The sequence below is a fragment of the Grammomys surdaster genome, unplaced genomic scaffold (assembly GCF_004785775.1).
Source record: "Grammomys surdaster isolate TR1022 unplaced genomic scaffold, NIH_TR_1.0 149, whole genome shotgun sequence".
Taxonomy (NCBI): Eukaryota; Metazoa; Chordata; class Mammalia; order Rodentia; family Muridae; genus Grammomys; species Grammomys surdaster.
In genome coordinates this window covers 10,321,037-10,340,577 of record NW_021604607.1, presented here as the reverse complement: position 1 = coordinate 10,340,577, position 19,541 = coordinate 10,321,037, and the positions used below count along the sequence as shown (strand labels likewise).

The 19,541-nt window shown below is 46.8% G+C and overlaps 1 protein-coding gene and 1 pseudogene across 2 annotated transcripts in view; both read right to left on the bottom strand.

The window, feature by feature from the left end:
* Positions 1-19,041, bottom strand: part of Kcng3 (potassium voltage-gated channel modifier subfamily G member 3) — a 42,477-nt gene extending 23,436 nt beyond the window's left edge. Inside the window, exon 1 of one of the 2 annotated variants that reach the window (XM_028765136.1) lies at positions 18,350-19,041. In XM_028765136.1, the coding sequence (XP_028620969.1) occupies positions 18,350-19,005 (656 nt within the window). In that variant the 5' untranslated portion in view covers positions 19,006-19,041. The remainder of the gene's footprint in view (positions 1-18,349) is intronic. The other variant, XM_028765137.1, reaches the window with a different exon arrangement.
* LOC114619242 lies at positions 8,332-12,694 on the bottom strand (annotated as a pseudogene).
* Positions 19,042-19,541: the final 500 nt, after the last annotated feature.

Sequence of the window (19,541 nt, the reverse complement as noted above, 5' to 3'; positions counted from 1 at the left end):
GTGTAAAGGAGAGACATGCTCTCAGATGACAGTGGCATCTGTGTGAGCCTTGAGTCCTATCTGGGTTCTCCCCAGCGCAGCCACTCGGCCTCCGGAGGATTCTCCAAGTAGACATTTGTCTGATGTCAACAAACTGCGTAAGTGATATCTCAATAAATTTTATTTTAAAAGGTATTTCATGTGCACCAAGTCAGCAATATGAATCTGATAACTGGAACCAGCCAGGGCCCTGAACACTGAGACTCTTTATTCTCTGTTGGTGAGGGCATAAATCAGCACACCAACACCAGCAGCTGCTAAGAGAAATGTGCATACCCTCCCATTTACAAGTCAGTCCTGGGTAGATAAATTAAAGACATTTCCTATCTGCACAGTGAGTCATGAACAAAGCTGCTCACTGCAGTACCACAGTAATGGAAGGTTTTTACAGACAGAAGTATGGATACATCTCTGCCTCCCATAGTTCAAGTGAAAGGGCTGCAGCTATGAAGATCAGCAACAGCCCAGCAGGAAGACAAGCAGGAAGACAAGGAGCAGGCTGGGCTCGGACGCCATTCCTAACAGCTGTAGAGACATTGCTACAGTCTGAGCAGGGGAGATCCCCCGGAAACCCATGGTAAGGCGTGGCTGGTCACCATCATTGGGAGGGTAGTGGGAATTTACAAGGTGGAGACTAATGAGAGGTCTTTAGGTCATCGAGGACATAACCCGGAAGTGAAAAGCAGGACTCTCGTCTCTTCCTTTTTTGTTTTCTAGCGTTGAGGTGAGCAATTTCATTCTACATATGCTTCTACCGTGACTTACCATCTCATAAACAGACACAGAAGAGCCAAGGCATGGACCAAAACCCTCTCGAACCAGGAGTCGCTTTGTAAGTCGACTGTCTCAGATAGTTATCACAGTAGTAAACAGCTGACAGACACAAACACACATGGATGTGACTGCAGACTATTAGTATTATTTTGGTCTCACTATGTAGCTCAGGTTTGCTTCAGTCACGCTGGATAACCCAGACCAGACTTGAATGTATGGCACTGTCTGCCTCAGCCTTATCAAGAGCTGAAATTACAGGCATGGATCCCCACCCTCAGTGCATGCAGGCGTGCGCGCACACACACACACACACTTTACTCACTTGTATTTAAGAAGAGACAAGCACAGGACTGGACACCTGTGGAAGTCAGTTGTTCTCTCCTTCCACCACACAGGTTCCAGGATGCAGGGGTGTGACCCAGCAGCAGTTGCCTTTGCCCACTGAGCCACCTCCCCAGTCCTTAGATGTATTTTTAGTGCACAGGAACACCGAAGTCAAAAGCCATTGCTGTGGGTAAGGGAAGATTTCCAGTAGCAAAGAGGCTGCCATTAAATGAAGTTAATGAGTACATGGACGTTCACTGCTCTATAATCTAGAACTTTCTTTGAGCTGGAGGATCTTTCTTTGCATTCCTGGCTGTACTAGATATGAAGATCAAGCTAGCTCTGAACTTGAGGCAACTCCCCCGCCTCAGCCTCTGAAGTGCTAGGACATGTTCACATTGCCACAGCAGCTCTACCATCTGCATGGTTTTACAGGCTCGACTTTCATGTATAATTTCCTCCTTTTTAAAAGTGTACTTCCCCCAACACCGTGCTACCCCACCCCCACCCCACTCCTCTTGTCAAAGGATCCTGAGTAGTACAAGCTGTCCCCAAACTCCATATGGGCTACACAGTCAAGGATGACTTTGAACTCCTGGCCCTCTGGTCTCCACCTCCAGAGTGCTGGATTACAGACCTGCGCTGACATACCCTCTGTAGAGCACGTTTCTTATTTATTTCACATGCCCATTTGTTCTGCTTAAGTTTTGGTATCTGTTACTCAAAGAAAACAATTTTGATTGACATAAGAAATTCTACATTTCGGGCGGTGGTAGCGCACGCCTTTAATCCCAGCACTTGGGAGGCAGAGGCAGGCGGATTTCTGAGTTCGAGGCCAGCCTGGTCTACAGAGTGAGTTCAGGACAGCCCTGGCTACACAGAGAAACTCTGTCTCAAAAAACCAAAAATAAATAAATAAATAAATAAATAAATAAATAATTGAGTTGGAACTCCACTTGAGAACACTCTGGAGCCAGGAACTGGTGTCCCCAACCCTCCCTCACCACAACACTAATGCCACTGCCTTCCCCATGGTCTCCCCTGAACTGAAGACACTCCTTACCTCAGCATATTTTGGGGTAGGGGAGCCCTAAGGTGAGCAAAGGCCTTCACATGGTGAAGTAACAAAACCAGAATTGTCTGCTTGACTCCAGTGTGTCACATACAAAGCCACAGCCAGGTCCTCAGTGATCATCTGTGGCCACACACTGTACACAAAGGAAAAAAGGATTTCCATGAAAGACAAAAGCCCAATGTCTCCTGGCCTTCTCAGTGGTATCAAGGGCTTCCTTCTTCCTTGTCACAGTGTCCCTTCCTGTAAAGCCACAGTTACTTAATGCCTGTGGTGAACATTATCTAACTTGATGCCCTCGCTGGCCACCCTCATTTCTGGACACTCGGGACATCATGGTGTCTACTGACCTACAGCGATATGGTCCCTAAACTATTCCACAGTCTTGGCCTCTACTGAGCTAAGGTATGGTGCTCTCAAAGCTGGTCACCCCGGAAACAACTTAGAAAAACTATATATCCCCTCCAACATGTTTATTCTGATACAACTCTGTGTGTGTGTGTGTGTGTGTGTGTGTGTGTGTGTGTGTGTGCGCGCGCACTGACGCGTGTGCTTACGTGCATCTCTGTACGTGGTTGGAGGCCGAAGGATGTTGAGGTCCTATCCTATCACTTTGTTCCCTTAAGAGAGGGTCTTCACTGGACCTAAAACGTGCTTGTTTTGTTTAGTTTTGTTTTTTTAGGATAGGCTGGATAACCATACAGCCAGAGATTCTCCTGTTCCCCTACTCACAGCACACTGGAGTCCCTGGTGCTCAGTCACGCCTGGTTTTACCTGGGTGCTAGAGATCTGAACATAGGCCCTCATGCTTACCCAGCAAACGCCTTACAGGAAACTGAAAACAGTTGCAAACTCTGTACATTCTGGCACATTATAAACACAAAACATGTACGTCTGAAAACTGATGAATGTCAGCCTGGGATGCAGCTCAGAGGGCAGACTGCTTGCCTGCCTTGCGTTCACAAAGCAAGGTCTCTCATCCCCAGCACTGAATAAACCAGGCACACGGGAGGTTACGGCAGGAGGGTCAGGAGTTCAAGGACAGCACAGGTTACACAGCAAGTTTGAGGCCAGTGAGACAAATGAAAAGCTAACCTCACAACAAAAACATTAAAATGATTGCTTATTAGTGGACAGATTAAACTAAGCATCAGAGTTCTCACCACAAAGCCATGGCAAGCACACAAGGTAACAGGCGTATTAGTTAGCCTGACTAACGACTCTACAATGTAGCCAGAGGGAGGGTCCCCAGCCAGCATCTCCAGCACTCTGGAGGAAGGGGCAGTGGCTCACTGCAAGCCGGAAGGCAGCCCGGTCTACACAATGAGCTCTATGCCAGCCACGGGTGCACAGGGAGACTTTGCCTTGAAAACAAAAAGATGTCACAATGTGAGGACATACAAGGCCAACTGTGCCCTGCAGATACGATTACTGTTTGTACTTTAGGACAAGTGTCCAATGTCGAGAGTCAAGCCAGGGCTTCCCCTAAGCCAGGCAAATGGTCACACCAAGCATCTGCCTCAGCCCCGTGATAATTTCTTTATAAAAGGGAAACAATGGACTCTAATGATATCTTCTGCCAAATCAATTTCATTCTTCAACTGCAGTGAAATCAAAGGCTTGACAGTCTTCTGACTTGCAGAAAGATGTGTTGCTGATCACTCATTCTCTTACTTCGCTGCATAAAAACTCCTTAGCCCAAAACGTACAGTGTGCTCGTCACTAGTGCTAGCAGTAAACACTCTGCTCTTCTGCTTGGCGGTGTCAGTTTGAAGTGGACATGGTGCCACACGTCTTTAATCTCAACACTCAGCACTTGGGAGCAGAGGCAGGAGGATCACTACGACTTCAACCCCAGCCTGGTCTACATTCCAGGTTCCAGGCAGCGGACGCCGGGAAGAAGGTTCAGTGGGTAAGGTACTTACTGCTCAAGGACGAGGAGCTGAGTGTGGCAAGTCAGCCATCGCAGATGTACAAGCCAGGAAGCAGAGGCAAGAGAATCCCTGGGGTTTGCTGGCTAGCCAGTCTAGCCAACTAGTTAAGTTCCAGGATTAGTGAGAAACTCTGCCTCAAAATTAATTAATTAATTATGTGGAGAGTTACCAAGCTCTTACTTCCAAATACATACATATACACACATAAACACACACACACAATTTTGAGAAAAGGTCTCATTGCATATGGCCCTGGTTGGCCTGGAACTCACTGAGATCCTCCTGCCTCTGCCTCCTGAGTGGCAGGATTAAAGGTGAGGGTCACCATATCCAGAACAAATGAATTTAAATGTTTTTCCTTTTATGTTTATTTTATGTTACATATATGAGTTGTTCCTCCTGCACGCGTGCATGTGTGTCATGTGCACACCTGGTCCCTGCAGAGATCAGAAAAGGGCGCCAGAATTCCCTGGAACTGGAGTTACAGATGTTGTGAGTCTTCACATAAGTGCTGGGAATTGAACCTGGGTCCTCTGCAAGAGCAGCAAAGGGTCTTAACTGCTAAGCCATCTCTCCAGTCCCACAAATAAATATTTTTACCTTGGGAAAGGTGAACAGAGTACCTGTTAACAACTAGAAAAGGGCCACAGCAAGAATTTCCCACAGCTTCCAGAAGACGGGCTTGTATGTCCACACTAAAACAGAGGAATTACTTGGCTGGTTTCAAGACATTTTTGTTTTGTGTTGGCTTTATCTATCAATACTTATATTAAATATAATGTAGGAATTTTTGAATTATTTGTTCATTCATTTGAGATAGTAATAAATAGGTCTGAGAATGTAGTTTAGTTGGTAGAGAACTTGCCTAGCATGCATGAGTTCCTGAGTTTGATGCCTTCAATGCATCAGCCAGCCCAGTGGTCCTTTCCTATAATCCCAGAGCTGAGAATGCAGAGGCAGAGTTACACGCCAGCTTTGTGTACAGCATAAAACCCTGCCCCATAAACAACAATGGAGCAAGAGAGACGGCTTGTCAAATAAGAGGCTTACTGTTTTTCCAGAGGACCCAAGTTTAGTTTCTAGAACCCACACAGGTCAACTCACAGTTCACCTGGAATTCCAGTTCCAGAGCATCTGACACCCTCTTCTGGCTCCAACAGTACCTGCACTCATGTGCGCATACCCACACAGACACACATATACAGAGCTTTAACACTTCTTTTTATTTTTAACTATAGGTATATTTGTGTATCTATGTGTGCACATGAGTACATGTGCCCATGTGGGTTGGAGACATCCTCCCTTCCCCACACCCAGAACTGGAGTTACAGGTGGTTGTGAGCTAGGAATGGGTGGGTGCTAGGAATCGAACTATAAAGAAAGGAATGAGCCTTTAACCAGTGAGCCATCTTCCCAGGTCCCAGTTTCTAAAAATCTTTAATAAAAAAAAAAATAAGAAAAAGAAAATTGTACTTACCTTTTCATCTAGCTGCAGGCACTCAAAAGGTGACAGCTTTCCCCGACAGCATCTGGGCAAGCATCTACCTCTGAACTGGGTTCTTTTGCAGCACAATTCTGTGACATCTGGGACTAGTCACTTGGGATATACCACTGAGCAGAGTGGTGTGGATTGTAAACTACTGACAGGGCTGTATGAAGTCTTTAGTGTCGTTACTGAGGCTGGCCTGGAACTCACTATGTAGCCTAGGCTGACCTCAACTTCTCAACCCCTCAGCTTCCTGAGTGCCGGGACTACAAGCTCATATCACCATGGCCAGGAAGCTTGCAGAATTACTAATTTTTACCTTCAAGAATGCAATAAATTCTCCGTCAACAGATTTACCTAATTCACCTCAGAGAAATCCATCTGCTCTGCCTTCAACTCTAAATACATGTGGAATATCAGAATACCAGTAGCGTTTTGAGAAGCTGCTGGTCCAGCCCCACCTCAGCCACCTGCAAAGCGCTCTCCTTTGAGACAATCAATATGTCACCACACACAGAAGTGCTTTCTGCAACCTCCTGCATCTTCACACGGATTAGTTAAAAACATACACCAGTGTTGGTGTCACCGTGCAGTGGCAGAGCCCATGACTCTAAGCCAAAGCCCCGCATTCTCTGACACTGCAATTTGTTTTTAAATTACAGACAGCTACTGAGGGGCAAATTATAATGAAAATCAATGGACTGTTTGCTTTGTGTAGGACACTCTTAGATGATCCTTTTGAAAAACCCGAGTCCATGGTTGTAGAGAACACAATGCTGACAGATTGGTTGTTTATGCTGCTTTCATGGCATCCATGTGCCTGGCACTGGAGGTGCTGGTTGATGCTGATGTCCTTCTGCAGCCCAGCTCTGCCCCTCTCCAGTGTTCCTGCCCACGGCGGCACTGTGTCTTCTCATTACCAGTGTTCCTGCCCACAGCGGCACCATGCCTCCTCATCAGCCACGCTTCGGTTCTTCTACCTCCTGAAAGTCACTGAGGACCAGGTCTGGCTTTCCCTGTATCACAGGAGCAGCTAGGTGGGTATTAATACATTCAATACATTGGTGTATTCTGAAACACGACCTTGCTATTTACCCAAGCTGGCCTCAAACTCATGATTCTCCTGCCTTGGCCTCCTGAGAGCTGAGATTATAGGAGTGAATCACATGGTAGGTTCCATTTCCTGTTTCTTAAACATGCTAAATATTCATATAAAATCATAAACATTTTGTATTTATTTGTCTCTGTGTATACCAGTGTACGTGTGTGTACCCGTGTGCGTGTCTGTGTGTGCCACAGCACACATGTGGAAGTCACAGGACAGCTTGCACGGGTCAGCTCGCTCCTTCCACTGTGTAAATCCCAGGGATCAATCTCAGACATTCGGATCTTAGCATCAAATACTTTTTTCCCTCTAAGGCAGTAGTTCCCAACCTCTGGGTCATTTTCACAGGGGTCTGCATATAAAATATTTATGTTATGATTCATAAGAGTAGCAGAATTACAGTTACAAACTAGCAATGAAAATAATTTTATGGTTGGGGGTCACTACAACAGGAGGACCTGTATTAAAGGGTCACATACAGCCTTAGGAAGACTGAGAACCATAGCTCTAGGCCACGTCAATGGTCTCAGAATCATAAACTTCTAATATGTTGCTAAGGTGCCTGATTTAACAGAACCTAGCTCGTGGATCCAGATTTGGTCATCCGTGCCCTCCCGCCTCAGCACAGGCGTTTACCAGTACAGAGTATGTGACAGCTGAACTCTGACAGCAACAGAGTCAATTTCTAACTGCATCTACTGTACCCTGCCATCTCACAATCAACTCCCATTCAGGGAACCTCCGAGGTCTCTGAGGTGGAATCCAGGCATGCGCATCCAGAGGAATGTTATAAATGAGGGTGTGAGTGGATATGATCAAAATACCTTGTATACATCCGAGCATGAAATTCTAATGTTTAAAATTTAAAAACTGAGAAAGAATGTGTGTATATGTGAGAGAGTGGAAGGAGTCGGTTATCAATGAGCTGACCAAGGTGGCCTGTGCAGAAGCCGGAAGCAGGAGATCATAAGCTCGTGACCTACCTGGGCTACAGAGAAACTTCCATGCCAGCCTATGCAACTAAGAAAGACCCTGTCTGAAAATAAACACCAAAAGGCTGGCATGAAACTGAGCATAGCAGCACACACCTTTATCCCAACACTCGAGAAGCACAGACAAGCAAATCTCTGTGAGTTCAAGTCCAGCCTGATCTACACAGGAGTTTCAGGTCAGCTAGGGCCACATCGCAAGAACTTGTCTCTAAAAATATAGAATAAAATAAAATAAAAAAGACTGATACGTACTCAGTGGTGGGACTCTTTTCCTGCATGCACAGGGTCCTGGGAAACCCCAACACTGCCAATAAATAAATAAGTACATACATACATACATACATACATACTTAAATGTGAGTTAGATCAGGTATGATGGTACACACTATAATCCCAGCATTCTGGAGGCTAAGGCGGATGGAGCTCTGAGATTGAGGCCAACCTGGTCTACAGAGTGATTTCCAGGCCAGCCTGGTCTGAATAGTAAGAGCCTGCCTTGAATGAAACAAAACAAAACAATCAAACAAAAAGAATAAATAAATGTGAACCAGGTAATTTTTTTTGTAGACTAAGCCTTGATTTTTATTACTTGAAAAAATGCGTATTTATTTTGCTTTCTGACTCTGTGCTTGTGCCTTCAACACTTTCACAACAATTTTCTGCTCCTCAATAAGGAAAGCCTGCTTGATCCTGTCGCGGACACACTTGGCACACATGGAGCCACCGTAGGCCCTGCTGACATGTTTCTTTGTCTTAGACAATCTCATAAGGACTTTGGGTCTCACAGCACGAACCCCTCGCAGTCTGCCTGGGCACACACCACATGCGGATTTGGGTGCCTTCCCAACCTTCTTGGTGTAAAGGTAAACAATCCTGTTGCCAGGGGTTCGAGACAGCCTGGTTTTATTAGAGGCTGTGTTGTAGAAAAGCCTAAGACGGTATGTCAAACGCTGGACCACCTTGAGCACCTTCCACTATAAGAACCGTCCCCCGAACTAGGTAAATCTTACTAAGATAATCAGCACAGAGAGTAAACGAAAGTTCTCAGTCTACTCCAACTCAGACTGGACAGTAAGTTCAGGTAGGGAGAAAGCAGAACAATTTGTGGGTCAGGATGCCTCAGGAGGATCCAAGGGCAGCAGCTAACATCAGACTCTACAGAAATAACTCAGTCATTAATCTTCTCAGACATCCAAAAGGCTAGCAAAATTGCTAGGCTACTTTCTACAAAGTAGGAAACTTGGGCCTAGAGAAGCCCTGAGCCTGAGGATGCTCCACCGGACACAGGAACAAGTTCAAGTTTGGCTCAGGCCTGGTGGTACAAGCCTGTTATCCCAGCTGGATGATCACAACTGCAAGTCCTGAATGGGCTACGGAGTGAGTTCAAGACCAGCTGAGGCAACCTAGTAAAACTTAGGGGGCTGAAGAGATGGCTCAGTGGTTAAGAGCACTGACTGCTCTTCCAGAGGTCCTGAGTTCAATTCCCAGCGACCACATGGTGGCTCACAACCATCTGTAATGGGATCTGATACCCTCTTCTGGTATGTTTGAAGAGAGCAATGGTGTATTCATACATATAAAATAAATAAATAAATCTTTAAAAAAAAAATTAGGGATACAACTCAAAGGTAGAACCTGGCATGGGCAAGCCCCTAGGATCAGGCCTCCTGAACCACTAAAACATATGAATCCAGACCTGAGCGAGGCATTTATTTCAGGTCAGGGGCTGGCAAGCATCCTCTCTACCCAGCCAGGGACAAGCTGTCTCTTTTGGGGTTGCTTTTAAAGAGTCTCATGTAGCCCAGGTTGGCCTCAAACTTGAACTCCTGATGCTCTTGTCTCCCGAGTGCTGGGATTATAGGCATGGACCACTATGCTCTGCCAAAGGTCTTATTACCGCTGCTCGACTGTCAGGCACCGTGCAAGAGAATCATTGTAGACGATTTTCAATGAAACCTAGCACAGATACTGAAATCTGAATGCCATACATTAAGTCACAAGGTACATCAGTTTTGCTTTGGTTCATTTTTAAAATTGTTTGGGACTTTTCATTTGACACAATATTCCTGCCTGAAACTTACAAGTTTATAACAACCAGACCTAGTTCTTTTTCTTTTGCTATTTAAAAATCCAACCAGTGAGCTGAGTGTGGTGAAGTGCACAGAAAATTCTGGCACATTTTATACTTCCGCAAACTCCTAACCAAGCCATATGATTAAAATAGTATGAAGTGCTACTTGCCTATGCATGGGTTCAATCTCCACAGCAGAAAACAATCATTCGGTCATTCATTCATGTGTGTATGGTGTGTGTGTGTGTGTGCGCGCGCATGCATGTGCAGAAATGTGAGAGAGAGAAAGAACAGAACAGATAGATAATAAGAAATAAAGTAACAACAGGAAAAAATAAAGCCAAGAAATTTTAAAATCTACTTAAGAGTTTGGTCTACACACACACACACACTCATGCACACATACACACACACATGCACACACACACTCTCTCACACACAGACACACACACAGAGGATATTATAGCTATTTCTTCCCATGAGTGAAGCTGTTCTCAGGCCCACAGGTGTCAGGGCCCCTCGGGCATAACCATTCCTATTGAGCAGTGAAGACAGCTCTCTTCTGTGAGATCTGCCTCCATGTTAGGGTTGTATGAGAAGTGTGTAGCAGAGAGAACCCCAGGCAGTGGCTGGTGAGAGGAGAATTAGGGTCCATTTTCCACACTCTATAACTGAAGCCATCTTGATGAAACAGTCTCCGTGCTCTCTAAGGGAATCCTGGCTGAATTATACGCTGGAACACTGTGCAGACATTAAGAAGAAGGAGAGTACCGGGCATAAAGGTGCCTGGTTTCACAAAGGACCCAAGTGTGATTCCCTGCACCCACATTGGACAGCTCGCAACCACCTGTAACTCCAGTTCCAGGGGATCTGATGCTTCTGGCCTCTGTAGGTGTATGCCTGCACCCGCACCCAGAAACACACATCCAGGCACACAGAGACACACAGGTACACACAAAATTAGTCTAAAATGTTTGTGAAGGTAAACTGCTCAGCAAGAGTAAAGAGTAACTCCAGGTACACAAACATTTAACATCTGTATACTATACAATGCTTCCCATGTAATGTGTGCATGTCTGTGTTTATAGTACACAGAATATCCATGTTTATAGTACACAGAATATCCTCGGTTATCCTCAGCTACACGGCAAGCCTGAGGCCAGGAAGAGAGCCAGAACCTGCATGGGGCCGGAGGAGAGTGGGGCACGCCTGACATTCTACATCCCCAGTAGGTGAAGTTTTCATTAAAAACAGATGAATGAAGGGAGCATTTAAAATGACTTCTTTACCAAAATGAGAAAAAAAGCACTTTATTTGAAAAAAAAAAGGTATTGACAAAATAAATCTTTCACAGAACTGTACAACTGGCAGCAGACATAAAAAATCCTACTCATACTTAAAAGTCCAGTATGAAAGACCAGGGTTTAACTGAGGTCCCACGTTCCGTCCAATCTTATCAGAGATCTATTAATTACCAACTTCTACAAATATCCACCTTATCTGCCAAGTGAAAGCCTGGAGACCTTTCGCCTGTAATTTCAAACTACTGCTCTTATTTTTCACACATTCCAAAGCCTATTGGGTTTATGTAATATTGAACACAAAGGCAATGGAAATAACACAATTGATTTTTAAATTTCCATCACCTTGCTGCTTCGTTTTGATTATTTAAATTTCCTTAACAGCTGCTTAAAATAACACAAGAAAGTTAACATTTTACATTCTCCTCAAATTCTTATCACCACAACAAAGTAATACAAATTAAAGATCCAAATCCCCACATGTAACAAAGAACTGCTAAAGAACAGATCAAAATTATCATAAGGCTTTGCACGTCTGATTAAAAACTCAGAACACTTTGGAGACCAACAGACAGTATGGTAATCCACAGGTAAAGGATCAAAACACAACTATTATACCCAACCTGCCTGACAGAAGCTGGCCCATGTCACAAGCAGCTATCAAAGGGTACAATTTTCTAAAATAGATAGCAATGTCTAGTAATGTTTTTCATTTCTTTTTTTTTTTTCTTTTTTTTTTTTTCTTTTTTGGTTTTTCGAGACAGGGTTTCTCTGTGTAGCTCTGGCTGTCCTGGAACTCACTCTGTAGACCAGGCTGGCCTCAAACTCAGAAATCCACCTGCCTCTGCCTCCCAAGTGCTGAGATTAAAGGCGTGCACCACCACCGCCCGGCTCCTGTTTTTCATTTCTTAAAATGGATTGATTTACTTTTATTTTGTGTGTATTTAGTGTTTTGCCTCTGGGTATTGCTGGTGTTCCACATACATGTAGTGCCATGGGGAGCCAAAAGGGGGTGACATATCCCCTAGAACTGGAGTTGGAGACGTTTGTGAGCCTCCATGTGCGTGCTGGGAACAGACTCTGTGTCCTCTTGAAGAGCAGCAAGTGCTCTTAACCACTGAGATGTCTCTCTAGCCACCTTTTTTGATACAGGGTCTCACTACATAGCTCAGGGTGGTCTCAAATTTACAGGCTTCCTGCTTCAGCTGTCCATGTGCCCCCACACCAGACTGATGCTTAGTAACCTTGCCAGCTAATCTGTCTACATGCTAAAGCTTCAAAAAAACCCACGAATCTCCTTGGTAGTGTCAGGAGACTCTAGGTAGAAGGCAAAACTGTCTTCTAGGATCAATCAAGTCTTTTGGTCCTGTTGCTTTGGGCATGTAGCAGTGCAGCCCATCATGGGTGAACACGGGCATGGGTCAGTGCTTGTCTCATGTGCAGGAAGCAAGGGGAGTAGGTGAGGCCAGGGTCCCAATATCCCTTTCAAGGGCACTACCCCAGTGGAGAGAATCTGCTTTATCTCAAATTAATCAGTCAATACATGTGTTAGTCTCAGAGCCTGTGAGAGCATTCTCTACAATTATTTACCAACATGACGTCACCATCCTCGCGACAAAATGGCTTCAGTCATACAGTATGGAAAATGTTCTGATTCCTTTCTCATCAACCCCATGGGGTCCTCCTCACAATATCACCAAACAGGACACAGACCCCATAGAAGAAAGCTCTATTCAGTACTCAAGCCAGAAGCACCCCAATGCCTACAGGCCCAAGGACAACTTTATTCAGTAATACCTCACACTTTCCTAGCCCAGTACCCTTACATAATGAATCCCCAAGGCCAGGTCCTGCAGGACTGGCTCCACAGCCTACGATACTCTTGGTAGCCCTTGGGAGGCGGGGCCTATGAAAAAGGAATTAGGCCACTGGGGTAGTACCCTTGAAAGGGATATTGGGACCCTGGCCTCACCTACTCCCTTTGCTTCCTGGACACGAGGCAAGCACTGTGTTCCAGCCATGATTGCTGCATTGCTACAGGTCCAAAGCAACAAGACCAAAAGGCCATAGATTGAATCCTAGAAGCCATAAACCAAGACAAACCAATCCTTCCTTTCAAGTTGCTCCTCTCCGGTATTTTATCAATGATGGAAAACTACTGCACCTGTTACAGGAGATATCCTAAAATCCATCACTGGCTGATCCAATCTCTTGCCTTCTCCAGCAACCACACAGCAGCTCACAACTGTCTGAAACTCCAGTTCCAGGAGATCTGACACCCTCAAACAGACATACATTAGGGCAGAATAACCAATGTACATAAAATAAAAAATAATAAATAAACAATCTTCCAAAGATTGGCATGCTTGAAAGGAAATGCACATCCCTTCCACACCGAAGGTCCTCTGTACTCTGTCAACTTCTCCCATATATAGGTCTCTGGAGTAAATTCCAGTCCACCAGATACGGTCCTTCTACTCTAGGTAAGCTGGGCCCATTGCCTTCTCAAAGCTTTGGCATCTACTGTTCCTCCTGCACAGACGCCCTTCCCTCCAGTTTCCCACAGCTGGCTCTCTCATACTCAAGACTCCTTTCACAATATAAAATTCTTATTTACTTGTTTACAGTGTGTTCTGTCTCCTCACCCCATGACTATCAAAAGGTGATGAATGCTTAGAATTTCTTTCTTTCTATGTAGCCCAGGCTTGTCCATGCCCAACCTCATAATTTCTTAGCTATCACATATTTTTTCTCAGTAAACAGCAAAATATGCTAGAATGCTAGGCAGCATTCTGTTAGAACATCAGGCAGTGATGGCTGTCTTTTAATGGGGGTTTTAAACTAGAGAACAAAGCATTTTAATTCATAAAGAATTAATACACATTGTTACTCCAACAGCTATAACAAAACTGTATGGGTGGTGGTGGTGCACGCCTTTAATCCCAGCACTTGGGAGGCAGAGGCAGGCGGATTTCTGAGTTTGAGGCCAGCCTGGTCTACAGAGTGAGTTCCAGGACAGCCAAGGCTATACTGAGAAACCCTGTCTCGAAAAAACAAAACAAAAAAACAAAAAAAAAACAAAAAAAACAAAAAAACTCTATCAAAAGACATATGTCAGTTTGGAGGCATGGCTCTTAATAAGGTACTTTACACAAAACCATGAAAATCCAAGTTCAGATCCCCAGCACCCACATAAAAGCAGAGCATGGCAGCACAGGTCTGTAATGCCAACACAGAAGGAGAGGGAATTCCCTGAAGCTTACAGGCCAGTAGTCAGCTATAGGTTTAGTGGGAGACGCTGTTTCAAATTCTCAGATAAAAAGCTAGAGTGACCTAAGAAAGTACCTGACTTCTTGTTTTGATCTCTACATGTACAAGTACACACACACACACACACACACACACACACACACACACACACACCACCCATCCACATGAATGGGCGCATTCCACCTCCCGAGCCAGGTATGCAAAAGTACATGCCTGGAATCTCATCAAGTTCGAGATAAAGTTAAGTAGGAAGATGAATAACTCAAGGTCATCCTTGGAAAGCTACCAAATCTCAAGCTACCCTGGGCCATGAGACCCTGTCTCAAAACTCCCACCCCTGTCTCTGCCAAAGAAAGGGGAAGTTTGTTTCAAGCTAGCATGGTACTACACACCTGTAATCTTAGGGCTAAGGAGGTTGAGGCAAGTAAATTGTCAGTTTGAGGCTGGGCAGTGGTAGCATAAACCTTTAATCCCAGTGCCTGGGAGGTAAAGGCAGGTGGATCTCCTCGTTCAAGGCTAGCCTTGTCTATAGTGTGAGTTCTAAAACAGCCAGGGCTACACAAAGAAATCTATCTCAAGAAAGAAAAAAAAAGACTGACTCAAAAACAAAATGGTGGTATGGGGGGATTATGAATGAGTTCACCTGCCTTCAAAGGCTTTTCATCAAAGCCACAGTGTGTTTATGAGAGAATGCCATCGAGGAAGGCCATGACAAATGACATATACATAGTACAAAGCACCAATCCCTCAAGTTTGAGAGGAAACATCTCATTTACTAAAGCAGCACACAAAGGCTCAGAAGAGAACCTGAGCTCAGGGAATGATCCATTTCCTTAGGTGGGGAACGCACATGAGGAGCATAGAGGTGGCTTAGGGACAACCAAGCAGAGCGTGGAGAGCCTGCAGGTGGTGCTGAGTATTCCCACCCCGGCAAGTCTGCCTGGTTATGTACTGATGGTGGTGATGGGGTGTCTATCTTACAATGCTCTGAAGGAATTTCAATTCTCCCTAGTATGAACCACAGTTGTTACTTAGTATCTATTTTCACAAGAACAGAGCAATACAAGCTCTCAGACCCTGCCCAAAGACTTCCATCTCTTGCTTTTGCAGGGTTGGAAATCGAACCTAAGAACTTTTGCCGGGAGTACTTTCAGTTCTGAGCTAACATTCCCAGCCCTGAATGGGGGGTTGGGGGAGGGGAGGCATTACTGGATCTCACTGAGACATAGCTTGGGTCTCACTATGTGTAGCACAGGCTCCTCTTGACCCTCGGGCATTGAGTCTGAGTTAGTAGAATGACAGGTGTGAGCCTCCATGCCCAGTCATCTTTCCTGTGGCCCATCTTCTCCCTCTCTCATGGCCCACACAGTAACACACTCTACTGTCTATGGATAAGCTTCTCAGTACAAATCATACAAACTGGCCAAAAGGTAGCTACGGCTGCAAAACAGAGTTATTCACATCCTTAGACTGTGCTCTCCAGTTCACTCTACCACTGTTCTCACTCCCTAAACATAACATACAAGTTTCATGCTTGTGCCCACGCTGTTCCTTTTACTGGAAGACTCTCCTATTTTGCTCTTCAGCAAGACACAGGATTGTGCAGGTTGCATAAACCAGTTTATGTAAGTGACGCCCCCTGCCAGTGTTGGACAGTGCACAGCCTTCCAAGGATGCTTTGTTTCAGTCCTCTGTGACCTTGAAGGCTTTCTCAGAATAATTCAACTCCTGAAGACCCACTGTGCTTCTGAGTCCTACAGCAACTTTTCTTTAGGAGAAAAAGTTAGTGTTTGGAACAGCAGCAGTAACCGGACACTCGGGAAAGACACTGAGAAAGTGTGATGAGATGAATCAAGATTGGGGGTCTCTGAGGCTGGGGATCCACTTAAGTGGCAGGACACTTGCCTGTCAGGCTTGGGTTACCTCAAGTCTCCAAGGGGACAAAGGGAATTCTTAGTCAAATCTCAGAAAGAAAGACGTGGACTCGTTTTAGCGACCACAGGATGGCAGGAACTGAGTGACTACAAAATGCCAGCTGCCACGTCTCTGTTGAAGGAGGCCAGCGAGGGGCTTCCTGTGCAAAAACATCCTCAATATTCTGCCATGCTGTGGTTTATCTGGGATCACAGAGATGGGCTTTCTTATACCTACTCATAGAAAGAGGCTTAAAACTGGGCCATTAAGCCAAGAAAAACATGCATATGACTGAAATATCTGAGTATCTAGGAAACAGTCTGACGTGAATAATTATATACATACTTAAGATACATATACACAAACTGAGCCATACTCTGTCTTCTTCACTTCCTCTGCAGCCTCTATCTCTGTCTACTCCCTTTTGGGTTTCTTCACTTTCTCTTTCTATCTAAAATTAGTATCCATTCTAATGCTTTACATGAGCCATTTTTCTCCCCTTCCTTCTTCCTTCCTTCCTTCAAAAAAGTTGTCACTCAATGGTTCCCGTAATCAACTCACTCACAATCTAAACCTATCAGTCAATGCCCCTGTTGCCTCCGCTAATGAGCTCTGTCCATCACTAACCCTAGAACTCAACAGTTACTGATGAGTCCTTACAAAGCCCGTCACTCATGGCTCATTTTTCTATGACGCTTTCCAAAAATAAAATGATCAAGGTCACTGTATTTATATAGGGAAGTTAATTTCATTGTATTATTGAGGCACCAAGGGAGTAATTCATATCTGTGAAGTGGAGACCCAGCCCAACACACAAAACAAGACGAGTTTCCTAATTTTCTTCTTTTCAGAGCATAGATCTTGGATTTCATGCCGACATGGCATGCTGGCAATGGGTGCTGTGCTACCAGGCCACTGTAGTAACTCCTAAGATTCATACAGAGAGGACGGATAGTCTGTGGAAGTGATACCCTGACGTATCTACACATGCCACAGTTCCTAGCATACCCAGGCCCATCAGGAAAAGATTACAGGGCATGGCCTTGACTTGAAAGTGAATGGAGAAAAAAATTAAGAGAGAAAATGAATGGAGGAAGGCTCCTGGAAGAGTTATCAAAGGGGAAAAGAGAAGGTACAATTTGGGTTTTATGCCCAAAATGGCTGTCTGCTCTGAAAGTCCAACTTTAGTCTGCTTATTCCTCCCACCAAATATGCAAAATAAACTCACTTGTTCTAAAAACAGGAGAGTGTTATCACCATTAAGAGGTAAGCATGCTCTCAGGAAAGATTAAAGTATTTTCTTTTCATCCTAGTAAGGGGGGGTGGTGGGGGGGACACTTCTACGACTGAATCTTGCTTCTGGGTTTGGGGAAGTTTCCCTTTCCTTCTCTCCCAAGGTAATAGCTGTTTTTGTTTTCTTCCCCACACTGAAAACCCTCTGAATGAAACCCTAAATCTTTAATACTACACAGAGGAAAGGAATTTGCTAGGTCCACACTTGGTCAGAAAGAGAAAAAGGGCACAGGCATCCATTACTCGGAGTCTATCACTAAATTAGTCTCCTTTATAATACGACAATTCCATCCCAGCACACATTACGCCAGGGGCAGGGTGTGCAGAATGTGTGGGCACTGAAGCAGACCACATTTCACCGAAATGAGACTTCATCTTTTTCAAACACCACCAGTATTGGCATGTATTTCAAAGAGCTCTTAGCTCAAACTGAATTATCGTGCAAATTATTGCATGTTAGCAATAAAAGTTTGGAAAATCTAATTAGCAAGTTGCTATTTGGTCAGAACTAAACTACAAAGCCTGGAGGTTTTACTCTAAAAGGTGAGACCCAAGCACACCCACTGGCTGTGCCTGAGAAAGAGGGGCGGGGTTGGGGACCCACACATCCCTTTCATCCCTCGTTTGGAGCGCCAGGGGGCTCCTGGGGCAGGAAAAAGCCTAGCTGAGCCGCCAGGCAGACAGGACGGAGACTGGACGGACGGACGGACGGACGGACGGCACGGATAGACGGGACTGGACGGACTGGACGGGCAAAGAAGCAGTGCGTCCTACCCGGAGGGCTCCCTCCCAGGGCTGGCGGAGTACCTGCTCCGGTCATCCAGACTGCGGTTGTCGGCGGCCGCTGCGCGCCAGTCAGGCAGCGTGCTGGCGCACAGCACCACCATGGACACGATCACGAACACCACGGACACGCTGGCCAGGATCTGCGCGGCCAGCGACGACGTGGGCTCCTCGAAGGTCCGCCGCATGCGCTCCAGCCAGCGCCGGGAGGGAGCCGCCTCGGGCCCGGCGGGACGAGGCTGCTCGCGGCCCAGCTCGTCTGCCGCGTGGAAGGTGTGGGTGTCGGACATGCGGTCGTCTAGGCGGCGCTGGCAGCAGTACTCAAGGTGCGCGCCCTCCAGGCCCCAGTAGATCATCTCGTTGTAGAAGGAGAGCTCGCACATCCGCGGCGCGAAGCGCAGCTTCCCATGGCCGCGCACGTACAGCAGGATGAAGCCGAAGGCCTCCGAGTGTCGGTCGAAGAAGTACTCGTTGCGCTCCCGGTCGTAGTCGTCGCACACCTCGAGCACGTCGCGCTCCGAGCGGCAGCCGTGCAGCCGGCTCACGCGGCGCAGCGGGAAGTCCTTGAGCAGCTCCCGGGACAGCGAGTACCGGGCGCCGCCCACGTTCAGCACCACCGAGGCCGCCCCGCCGCGCCCGAAGGTCATGGCTGGCCGCCCCGGGGGCCTGCCCGCCTCGCGCACTGGGTGGCCGCGCCGTCGGGGCCCGCGCTCCCCCGGGGCTCGCGCCCCGCGCCGCTCGCGTCCCCCGCGGTGTCAACGCCGCCGCCCCTCGCTCCGGGATTCGCCCTTCGGAGTCCGGTGGCTGTCCGCAGCTCCAGGTAGCGCCGGTCTCCCGGAGGGCGAGCGTGAGCCGAGGCGCCGTGGGCAGGTCTGCCGGGTCCCCGGCGCACGCAGCCCGGCCGCCGTCCAGAGGCGAAAGGCAAAGTGAGCGGGTTCGGCGGCGGAGAGGAGCGGGCTCCGGGAGGCGGGGGCGGGGCCTCCCTCGCCGTCCTCCTCCTCGCCCGCCGGCTCCGCGCGCTCCGCTCCCTCCGCGCGCACCTCCTTGCCCGCCCGCGCCCGCACCTCCCGGCTCGCTCGGGCTGGGATTCCCCGGCGCCCCGCCCCGGACCTCGGGCTCCCCGCCTCGTGACGCCGTGCGCCCCCGCCCCCAGTGGCCGGGAGGGGTGCGCGGGGCGTGATGC